The following is a 12,290-nucleotide window of genomic DNA, read 5'->3' as shown; positions in this document are numbered from 1 at the left end:
CATTATTAAAATGCTATGACAAAGATAGGTGATTAATTAGCTTAATTACTAGGTACTTTTACAAAAAAAAATACTTCTCATTTATTACATCTTAAGAAAAAAGATTAATTTTCTTCGGGTTTAATTGGTATAGGTCGATCCCTTGAAAGTATCTTAACATATCTTGGAAGTTGGAAGGTGATTAGGATGACTACTACTCTTTGTACATGTTGATTTAGTTACATAAATAGAAAAATTGTTTGCGAAAGATTTTCTTTACCTTATTCTTATATCTTTTAGTTGCAATTAATTACGAACATCTTCAACTCAAAATCGGAAATCGTTTCCAATTTGGAATTGATAGAGATTATAAAATATAATTTTTATAATATAATGAATAAATATTATTGGAAAGAATAAACGGCAAATTCATAGAACGACTTTCTGAAAATATCGGTATAGGCAACACTGACTTTTGTCAAATTATTTATATTTTATTGATTTTGTATTCGCCGATAAATTCAGATAGATAAAAATATGTAAATTTTAATTACAGAATAAAGTCGAAATCGAAAACATGTCTATAGCTAGCGCTACTTTCTAAACAGGTAAATAACGAAAATTTTGTGTTAACGTTTACTAGAATTTCTTGTTAGACTAACTCATTATTTATAGAATTAATAGTTTTTATGTTTTTTAATAATTTTAAATCAAATTTTGAATTTAGTAATCTTTCTGTTATAATAATATTTCTGTAGTAGGGGCCAGTGACAGACCGTTTTTGGCCACGTGAGTAGTTTTTTCAAAAAAAAATTCTCAATTATTTTATTTACATTTTTGTTCACAGCTGATTTGTAATAAAATAGACATGGATACTGGTAAAGAAATAAATGTGTATGACCCTGTGTCAGACCATTTATATCCAGCATTATTTCAGTGTTTTACTATTATTATTTGTGGGTGAGTTGTATGAATTTAAATGTTCTGTGTTGTGTATTTATAAAGTATATTTAAAAAAAAGTGTTTTATGATTTCTTTTTTAATTTTAGGTATATAGCTGGACGTCTCAATGTTGTCTCTAAATCAGAGTCCAAAGGTATTGCAACATTTGTTGGTACTTTTGCATTACCATCTCTCATATTCTTATCATTAGCCCGCCTTGACTTTAGCATGGTAAACTGGACGTTTCTGGCTGCAATATTGTTAGCTAAAGGACTTGTATTTGTTGCTGTGGTCATAGTTACATTGTTAGTTTCAAGGCCCATACATTTAGGACAAGCTGGGATATTTGCTATATTTTGTACACAGAGTAATGATTTTGCATTAGGATTTCCTATAAGTAAGTATTCTATGTTACCTATAATTATTTTTTAAAATAATTAAAACTTTTCTTAATAAAAATGTTTATTTTCTAGTTGATGCCATATATGAAAAAACACATCCAGAGTATTCTCTATATTTATATTTAATGGCACCAATATCTCTTGCCATACTTAATCCTCTTGCGTTTATTCTGATGGAGATAGATAAGCAGAGACATAGCCCACAAACAGTTGTTGGTTCTCAATATTTACAAAAACTGAAGATGTTACTACAATTATGTAAAGGAGTCATCTTTAATCCTGTATTGGTCATGACCATTCTTGGTATCGCGGGGAATATTATTTTTCAACATCAACTATCTATTTATATTGAAGGCTTATTAGATGTAAGTTATTTAGATGGTGTTATTAAACTTGTGCCCATTTCAATTATTTTACTTGCTTAATTGATTATAGAATAAATATTTAGATGTATTTTGTGAACATATTATTAGACTGTTGCATGCATTATTTATTAACTATTTGTTTTATTCCATAGGCATAATTTATTTTTTATTTTACAGGTATTTGGACAATCTTTCTCTGCAGCAGCTTTGTTTCTATTGGGACTTCGAATGGTTGGACAAATAACAAGATTAAGGGGACCTGCACTTATACTGCCTTGTGTATTGATAATGGTCAAATTGTAAGTTAAAATAATTATATTTTAAATAGTATTAAATTAATTAAGTAGATTACTCAATGGGCAACTCAATGGTAAGTGGATCACACTGATCGTAATTGTCAATGTGCTATTAACTTTACGAATTAAAGTATAGAGTAACAAAGGCACACTCACACAATACAACCATTATAATTTACCAGCACAAATTAGATTTAACAACCAAAGCTAGATTGTAAAGGTAATGTGGCATGTAGAACATTGTTTTTAAGGCTCTATCATAATAATTACAAAGAAGTGTTTTTCTTTCAAATTGTTTAGGATTATCCTCCCCGTGGTAATGAGAGAATGTGTCAGTACATTAGACGCTGGATCAAACCAGTCTGAAACTCAGTCTTTATCAACATATGCATTCTTATATGGAACAATACCAACTGCACCGGCTGTGTTTGTGTTCTCCAATCTATATCATCTGGAGATTGACTTGGTAAGATTTATTTCTTTAAATGGCTCCATAGACAAGAAATTTTTGTTTCTTATTAATTTATTTTTGAACAAACATTTATTTTTAATATTCTTCTGTTTTAAATCTGATTATTAGTCAAACCATAGAAAATTTTTTTTTTGCATTGATGTGATGTGATGTGAAATTGTTTATGATGTAAATTAATTCTAGGTGTCTTATATTATTAAGTGGATGTGTTATTATTATTGAATTCAGTAATTTTATTAATGTTCCAGATGGCATCATCCATGGTAATCTGCACGTTTTTGTCGGCGCCTATAATCTTCCTTTCCGCAGAAGTTATATCAATTAACCAGGACTATGCAGATCAAATAAAAAAGTTTGGTTTTGAACTATCAATAGTAGCTTTAATAGCAGCCATTTGGGTATTCATGGTCTTTACACTAACCAAGAAATATAAAAGAATACCGCATAGATTGACTTTATGTCTCAACATTTCTCAGGTATACATTTTATCTTTTTAATTTAAACAAAAATGTAAGTGTCATGTTACATATTTAATAATATATTTCAGATATTACTTGCTCTAAGTATGCTCTGGGGTGGCCCTTCGAACAACTACTCACCAACGTGGGAGTCAACAATTCAACAGGCTTTGCAGCTCTTCAGCACATACTCTTGTTTGTTGTGGACATCTATGCTGACTATTGGATTACTAATGCTTGAGGTTAGTCTTGAATCGTTGTTATCGCTAATGATATCTAACATACATTATACGTTAACTTCAATCTTATATATTAATAGCGAAATCCGATTTTTTCCTAGTGATTGTGGGATGATGCTGTACATAGAACGTCGATTTTGGCCTCATTTTGAATAGTTTTAGTCATAGATGTTCAGAAAATTAAAAGGATTCTTGAATGCAATTTATTAAATTGTCGCGAAAAGATTTAATGTTAGGGAGCAGAAAAAAGTTACTTTAAGGCTTTAAGGAAATAATGAAATATGTAAATATAAATAAAGTAAACACAAAGTTCCCTACTAAAGAATAAATCAGGTAGGTATATCGACTAGTCGGCATAAATTATCATATTGACATGATGAAAATTTAATTATCTTAAGCCGTTTCATATAAGCAATAACACATATTTTTTTTAAAATTATGTATATGTAAAAATCAAGGGGCCGATTAGTCCAGTCAACTAATCGGTCTCTTTACAACCGACTAAACGGTTAGTCGACTTAGTCGGTTAGTTTAAATATTTAGTTTTAATATTTACTAAACAAACTAAGTATTTATTTTGTACAAATTATCAAAAATATTTTTGTAGTAAGATTAAATTTGAAATATAATTCAAAACAATGTAATAGAAAATTGTAGCTAGCTGGCTAAACATAACTTACAATAACAATGCAATATTAACCTTGTCAGTTAATATAATTATGGCCATAGACCAATTATATATCATTACTATTTCTCATTCACTACATACGTATTTTACATCGTTTATACATATGTCGTATTTTACCTACATCATTTAATGCAAAAATACCTTCTTATTATTTTCTCGCTGAGTCACTTTTTATTTATTTTTATTTTTTATTTGACATCGAGGTGGGTTAGTCCGAACTAAGATAATGTAACTGAAGACTTTGTCTATGTATGTTGGAACCTTTAAACCATAGGATACCAAGAAAAAATGATAAGTCATTTCTTTAGGAAGTTTATAGGCATAAGACATTACGGTGCGATACACGGACTGGACCAGTAACGTTCTACTCGGTTGAAACGACGAGCTGATTTAGCTAACTTGTTTACTTGTGTGTTATATAATTCTAAATAATAGTTACATATATCGTCTAAAAATCAACCTTAACTCCTTAGCTATTTTAATTTCTATCATTTCATAGTAGGACAAAATAATTACATTTAGCTATAAAAGGGACTCGACATAGTGATTAGTACAAATTATTATAATTTTATAAGAATAGGCTATTTGACTGGTTTTTAAAATTCATTTTATATTATTTAGTACAGGTTAAGGAACCCAATAAAAGTAGATTTTTTTTATTTCTAGTACATATTTGCCGAAAAATATCATATTCAAAATTCCATATTTAAATAACGCTACTTGGACAATATGGCGCTGCAATGGGGTCGGTGACGTCACTTAGCTGTATTTTAATCTGTGGTACATATAGTAGAAAAGCAAGGTTTACAACAAAAGACTTCATCATAAGCCCGGCCAATCAGGAGCGTTTTGTGTCACGTGACAAACGTTTGAAAAAAATCATTTTTATTTATTGATTTTTGAATAAATTACGTATTATTTTTAACTTTCGTTAGTAACCATTTTTAAATTTATAATATATACTGATTACAATAATTCACAATTTATTTTTCGCATTGTCAATTAGCCTTTTATAATTGAATTCCAAATTTTATTTTTTATTTTTTATTACGCTGGAAAAACGCTTTACGCGCTTCCCCCACGTGATGGAAAGTGGGGGGTGTGTGGGACTCCCCGGAGCCCTGAACGCCGAGTGCGCCCAAGCACACCGGGTTTACCCACTAAAAAACCAGCGGTACCCTCTCCCGTCTTTCAGCGGACGCCACGGGATCGCTTACGCATGCTACCGTGACATTTGAATTCCAACTTAAGATGACGCGATAAAAATCATAGTGAGAGGGCCTACCCTGTAGTACCCCCCCCCCCCCGTACCGAAGTGGCAGTGACATGTAGCGTGTGGCGCAGACTCGCGGGCCGTGCTTCGCCTACCCAGTAGTAACCCCCCCCCCCCCCCCCCGTACCGAAGTGGCAGTGACATGTGTGCGTGGCGCAGACTCGCGGGCCGTGCTTCGTGGTGACGCTGTGGCCGGTGCTTGTGTTCGTGGCGTGGGGCGCGCCCGCCGTCATGGTGGGCGTGCTGCTGCTCGCCACGCGCGCTGACGTCAGCTCCGACGCGGCCGACGCCATCCGGCTCTGCGTGCTTTTCTTCTGTATCACTCGTGAGTTATTTTTCTAGCACACACATATATATCTTCTATTAACTACAAATTTTACAGTGGTGATGGATAAATCGCAATGTAGACTTGTCCACTACGCAGGATATATTATTGTGTACAAGTGTATGCGCAAGTCGAGTCGAGATGGCCCAGTGGTTAGAACGCGTGCATCTCAACCGATAATTGCGGGTTCAAACCCAGGCAAGGCATTTATAATTCATCTCGTGCTCAGCGGTGAAGGAAAACATCGTGAGGAAACCTGCATGTGACAAATTTCATAGAAATTCTGCCACATGTGTATTCCACCAACCCGCATTGGAACAGCGTAGTGGAATATGTTCCAAGACTTCTCCTCAGAGGGAGAGGAGGCCTTTAACCCAGCAGTGGGAATTTACAGGCTGTTGTTGTTTGTTTTTGTTGTATGCGCAAACATAGGTTAACTCTAAACCCACAGTAAAGTGTGCTCGAACTAACGAACGAGCACACTTTACGTGTGCTTAACGTATTTTCTGTGACACGGGAGTGTACACACTTCCAACTTCGAGATTGTGGACTGTTGATGAAAAAAGACTGTTTAAAAGACTGTTTCAAGCATATTAATTAGTTTTTCTTTAATGTCGTTATTTAAAAGTAGGTTTAGTACCAAGCACGTCTCTTCTATTGGTAAACGTGGAAGCGGTGGCTATGGGTCAGAATGTTTCTACTACAGCTCCTGATTCCTCATAAATTGCTCTTAAATTTTGAGGAAGCGATAGCGGAAGAGAATTTTAAATTTTTATTTATGAGGATGCGGTATCGGTTGAGGAACCCAAAATATTGCGGAACTTTCGCATTATGAGGAAGCGGAAGAGGAATCCTCACCAACTCTATACTAATAGCATTTCAAATGTATAGTGACGACGGGCTGCCTCATCCTGTACGCGCGGTTCCGGCGGCGCGGTTCGCTCGAGTCGCCTTCCGTGCTCGACGAGTCGTCCAGCCTCGTGGAGAACCCAGAACCCACATCGCAGACACAATCGCTGTCTAACTTTGGTAACTACGATACTATCAATAGTTATTGTGACTTTCTTGATTGATTTCACAAGTACAAGTTATCTTGCTCGATACTGATAATAAAGGAAAATAATGTTTTTAGGTATAGTAAGACACAAATTAGATGTAGCATCGGAAAATGCAATGGAATGAAAATGGCCGATTAGTGCCGATTTACACGACCAATAGAAATAGCTCCCTATCGCGCCATTCGACGCTATTCGTCGCTATAGATTCACACGTCAGAGAAAGCAAGTGCATGTACATCGACGCGTCAAATTGACGAATATATTGGGTCATATGATATTACAAGTTATTACGTTTGTTCAAAGATCATATTCGCGTGAGAAATAAATATTGATAATTTGGGATAGCGTACTTAATTCGGATGTGATCGGTTTTACGAATTTTGCCGATGCGACATCTAAGTTGTGTCGTACTATAATTATGTAGATTTATTTTAGGCAGTATGACTGAAATATATAGATAATAATAAGTATGATATGAAAGTGAGCAGAATCGAACAGTAACTACTAATGATGATATATAAAATACATTAGTAAAAAAGGCGTATTACTTGATACAAGATTTTGTAGATGATAAAAAAGCGTGGAATTAATACCTGTTGACTTCCACGCAGGATATATTAATTTAAATAATTGTATTAACTAACATGACTTTGTATTTTTTTAAATGTTAAAAAAGAGTAACTACTGAGTTTCTTGCCGGTTTTTCTCGGTAGAATTTATTATCCGAACCGGTGGTAGCTTCACTTAATTGTTAATTGACGATTCAAAAGTGCTTGTAAAAGCCCACTTGAATAAAGTTTATTTTGATTTTAATTTTAATTTAACATTCAAAATTACTTCCGATCGTTTTACTTGTTAAACTAGCTTAAAAAAAAAGATCTATTATGAAATGAGAGTAAAAACTACAAATTGTGAAATTTAACGGTATAAAATTGCATTTCAATTTGATATCTATAATATATAAACAAAATATAATATTATAAATATCGCCTCAGTATTCTTTATATGTAAATATAGTATATGTTTTTGTTTCATTGCACCAGAAGGAATGGAGGATCCGGGTAAGTTCGTTTGATGTGGAGTTATATAAACGACACCATATAGTCGCATGCAAGTCACCTTTGTATGTAACATACCTGGCACAATTTCATTGACCATTTTAGACTCCATTTCACTTTTTTAATCAACTCGAGCATTATTTAATAATTCCTATAGAGGTAAACATTTATTCGTAGTAGTAACAATAACCTACACTAGCAATAGTATAGCAAAGATATCATTTCTCAGGAATTCTTCATAGTCTCATATAAAATATTCATTAAAATAATGTTAGTGTTCTTAATTTTGGTTTAGTTTACATATAAGGTAACACTCATACTTCACAGTGCCGGATTTAGGGGAGGGTAACTGGGGCAATTACCTTCGGTCTTGTGAAAACAAGAGAGGAGACTCTGCAATATTTATAATTGGGGAGATATCTAGCAGATAAAGTGAAATTGTATGTCAAATGACTGTTTTACTGATACTAAGAGTAAAAATATTATTATCGAAGTTTATTGACAGAAATGAAACTGATAAAATTAATTCGTGAGGCTTCTATTCTTTTGTGACCTCTTGAGGTCACAAAAGAATAGAAGCCTCACGAATTTAAATCCGGCTCTGATGCAATTCGAGGAAATCTAAACAGCGCGAAAGATCGCTAATAATTTATTTTCTATTAGTCACATGTAATGGATGGGTGTCCAATTGCTCACTGATGCTACAATTGTTCATTGATGGTGTAATAAAAAAAAATTAAAAAAAAATACCTTGCTATGCCCATTTTCATATTATTATAGATGGTTTAGATATGGTATTAGAAGACAGTGTCAAAAGGTATTAATTTGTACAGGTTGTTACGGAACCATAACGGCAACACCGTCGCCGAACAAGAATTGTTGCTCTGACGATCCTAACTGCAACAATGGTCTCTCTGCAAGCAACACCAATGACATTGAAGATATGGGCCACAACGAAAGGTCAGCAAACATAGCTTTTTTTTAATCCTTCCGATCACCTTCTTTACATAGTATAAAACAAAGTCACTTTTTCTGTCCCTATGTCCCTTTGTACGCTTTAATCTTTAAAATTACGCAACGGATTTTGATGCGGTTTTTTTTTAATGGATAGAGTGATTTAAAGAGAATGATTTTGTATATATAATACACGGAAAATATAGTTGAGATACGCTGATACTTTTAAAAGTTTCTAATGTGATGACGTGAATACGTGAACAATAAGATAAACACTGATCATTTAAGAAGTTTGCAATGTTATGTCGTTAATAAACAAATTCTGTAGTATATTTAGTATGAGTATTGCACCCGTGCGAAGCCGGGGCGGGTTGCTAGTAATAGTATAAGTTAGAAATTCAAATATTGAATATCCACAATTTGAATAAAACTAATTATAACGGATGAATCGCGTATATTAATTATTTTTAAACATCCCGACGTTTCGAGCACTTTGCAGTGTTCGTGGTCACGGGTAGACTAAGATGACATTTGTCTATTTGAAGAACAAAGGAAATATTATTAACAACTACCGCCAACGATTTCTCAACGGTATTAGAAATATTATTAACAACGGTAGTTGTATAATTAGTTTTATTTAAATGTGTAATAATCGCGAAAATTTAAGACAACATTATCCACAATTTGAGTTTGAGTTACTCAAATATATTATTTCAATCTCCAGAGATTGCGCTTGTCCCCCATCCCGGAAGCTCAAATGCAATACGAACGCTCCTTGTCCTTACTTGAACGAGCTTGACCAAGCCGCCAGTGAGTTGGGCCTCCTGCCACCGGAACAGACCCGAGGACGCGGAGGGCAACTCCTCAAACATACCGTGCTCATCATATCTTACAGTCTCATGATGTTTCTGGTAATTTTATTTTTATACAGTAAACGATTTACATTATCATCTTATATTAAAAAAGTAAAGTAAAGTAACAGCCTGTAAATTTCCCACTGCTGAGATAAAGGCCTCCTCTTCCATTAAGGAGAGTGATTGGAACATATTCCATCACGCTGTTCCAATGCGGGTTGGTGGAATGCACATGTGAATTTCGATGAAATTTGATACATGCAGGTTTCCTCACGATGTTCTCCTTCACCGCCGAGCACGAGATGAATTATAAACACAATTAAGCACATATATATAGTGGTGCTTGCCTGGGTTTGAACCTTCTAATATAAGAGAGCTGAGATGGCCCAGTGGTTAGAACGCGTGCATCTTAACCGATGATTGCGGGTTCTTATATTAGAAGTATCCAAATTATAATATGAATTGTTTGCAGGGATTGACCTTGACGGCCTGGAAGATGATGCGTAAAGATCAATCAGGAGTATTTATAGAGATCGAGTTCCTGGACACGGCCGCTAGCAATGGGCAGGCTTTAATCATGTTTATATTATTTGGACTTGACCCTGAAGAAATTTTCATACCTGTTATACGATACATTAAAGGAAAATGGTAAGTATAATAACGTTAACAAACGTCGATTTTCATATAAAAAAATTATAAACGTTATTAATTTATTTAATGCTTAATTTAACACGATTTTTTTTTTAATTAAAGGCATGGAGCAGATACATTGGTGTTGCCAGCAATTGATGACCTTAAGTTCGAAACTAAACACGTTTGTGACCAGTTCATCACGCATCACCTTGACCGTTGTAAAGAAGCAATTGCAAAAGACACTAGGTAATTACAAGCTTACAGCAGTCAGTTTTCACGCCCACATCTCTTTACAGATATAAAATTATGTATACAACAATAGCCTGTAAATTCCCACTGCTGGGCTAAAGGCCTCCTCTCCCTTTGAGGAGAAGGTTTTGGAACATATTCCACCACGCTGTTCCAATGCGGGTTGGTGGAATGCACATGTGACAGAATTTCGATGAAATTTGACACATGCAGGTTTCCTCACGATGTTTTCCTTCACCGCTGAGCACGAGATGAATTATAAAGACAAATTAAGCACATGAATCAGCGGTGCTTGCCTGGGTTTGATTTGTGCAGATGCACGCGTTCTAACCACTGGGCCATCTCGACTCAAAATCATATATATAAATAATATATGTTAATTTCAATGTATACACCATGTATAGTACGATACAACTTAGATGTCGCATCGGCAAAATTCGTAAATCCGATCACATCCGAATTGAGTACGCGATACCAAATTATCAATATTTATTTCTCATGCGAATATGATCTTTGCATAAACGTAATAACTTGTAATATCACATGACCTAATATATTCGTCAATTTGACGCGTCGATTTACATTCACTTGATTTCTCTGACGCATGAATCTATAGCGACGAGTAGCGTCGAATGGCGCGATAGGGAGCTATTTCTATTGGTCGTGTAAATCGGCGGTAATCGGTTTTATTTTCATTCCATTGCATTTTCCGATGCTACATCTAATTTGTGTCGTACTATACCACTCCAATATAAATACTGTTTTATGTGTAGATGGCGCATGCGCACGTATCGCAACGTGTTCCGCGGGTCGAGTTTGGTGCGCTGGCTGATCCAGTGCGGGCTGGCCAACGACGAGCACGAGGCCGTCACGTACGCACGACATTTACTCGACGGCCGACTCATCGCTCACGTCAACAACGCGCACCACTTCACCAACTCAACTCTCCTCTACACTTTCAAGTAGTGCCCGGACCGATATAGGTTGTATCAACTTTCTTCGCTATTTAAAAAAAAATATATATACAAAATAGCAATCAATATAAAAATTTTATACTTTTTATTTTATATCTGTTTAATTACGTTTGCTCCATATCACTCGTTAATTTATTATCACATCACAAGTATTTCTTTTTAATTAATTATTGTATTCAATAAATAATTGTAAAACAAAATACTGCTGCAATTACCTTTAATTTTATAGTTTCTATGCAAACACTCAATACATATTTCGTATCTAATAGGATACTATTTTATCTTTTATTATTAGAAGTATCTAAAAAAATGTATCTTTTTCCTCTTCAGTATTAATGCTGCCTCTAAGTATAGTTATATGATAATCGGGCAAAAAACTCGAAGTGAAAGTAAAAAAAAGTCGATTGCAAAGAGACGGATAATGAAAATCTAAGGAAGGATTTTTTTTTAAATCTCAACGATTTTTAAGATTGCTGTAGGTTCGACTCATGTTTGGGAAATCACAAATGGCAATTGACTAATGGACTCACATTAATGATACAGACAAAATTCCTACAAATAGAAGTTGATTAAAAAAAAAACCTTAGAATTAACATTTCTTATATTGCAAAGCTGTCCTAGAATTTTTGCAAAGATTTAATTTGTACGATTATCGTAAGACATACATGATATAGTTATGATCTGATAGCAAATAATTATTTAAATAGAGATAAGACTACTAAAAATAAATTAAAACAAGTCACAATTTCAGTTTTAATTATGTTATAGTGAAACTAATAGTTTGACAGCCTGTTATATATAGCGGGTTAGATACTCATAGTAATCTTAAAACATATTAAATAAGTTATAAGTAAACAAACATGCTACATTAAACATAACTTTTGTGTACTTATTATCTGTTGGCTCTATCGGTTCATTTCTATCATCCAGCAATCCAATATCTATTTTTACATACATTTTCATATACAAATTCTCATGTATTCCATTTTGAGTGTACTTTCAAAGCTATTTTTAATGGGTGTAGTATGGAGTGCAATCTTTATTAAAATTATATTGGCAAGATCAAATATTT

General features: G+C 34.0%; 1 protein-coding gene across 3 annotated transcripts; it reads left to right on the top strand.

Annotated features, from left to right (window-relative positions):
• Positions 1-437: 437 nt before the first annotated feature.
• On the top strand, positions 438-11,844 carry LOC124536207 (integral membrane protein GPR155). 3 transcript variants are annotated; one of them, XM_047112694.1, is made up of 16 exons: positions 438-587; positions 827-939; positions 1,029-1,318; positions 1,395-1,687; positions 1,865-1,986; positions 2,284-2,449; positions 2,704-2,931; positions 3,003-3,155; positions 5,273-5,438; positions 6,330-6,467; positions 7,543-7,557; positions 8,388-8,514; positions 9,233-9,419; positions 9,835-10,010; positions 10,116-10,241; positions 11,018-11,844. In XM_047112694.1, exons 2-16 carry the CDS (start codon positions 848-850, stop codon positions 11,208-11,210), a joined length of 2,472 nt encoding a protein of 823 aa, XP_046968650.1. In that variant the 5' UTR covers positions 438-587; positions 827-847; the 3' UTR covers positions 11,211-11,844. The 3 variants fall into 3 exon arrangements, with proteins under 3 accessions (XP_046968650.1, XP_046968648.1, XP_046968651.1); XM_047112692.1 differs by having other exon boundaries at positions 7,540-7,557; XM_047112695.1 differs by lacking the exon at positions 7,543-7,557.
• The last annotated feature ends 446 nt before the right edge of the window (positions 11,845-12,290 follow it).

Source organism: Vanessa cardui, chromosome 16 (assembly GCF_905220365.1).
Source record: "Vanessa cardui chromosome 16, ilVanCard2.1, whole genome shotgun sequence".
Classification (NCBI taxonomy): Eukaryota; Metazoa; Arthropoda; class Insecta; order Lepidoptera; family Nymphalidae; genus Vanessa; species Vanessa cardui.
Note: the sequence above shows the minus strand (reverse complement) of the source record. Positions and strands in the feature narration are given on the sequence as shown.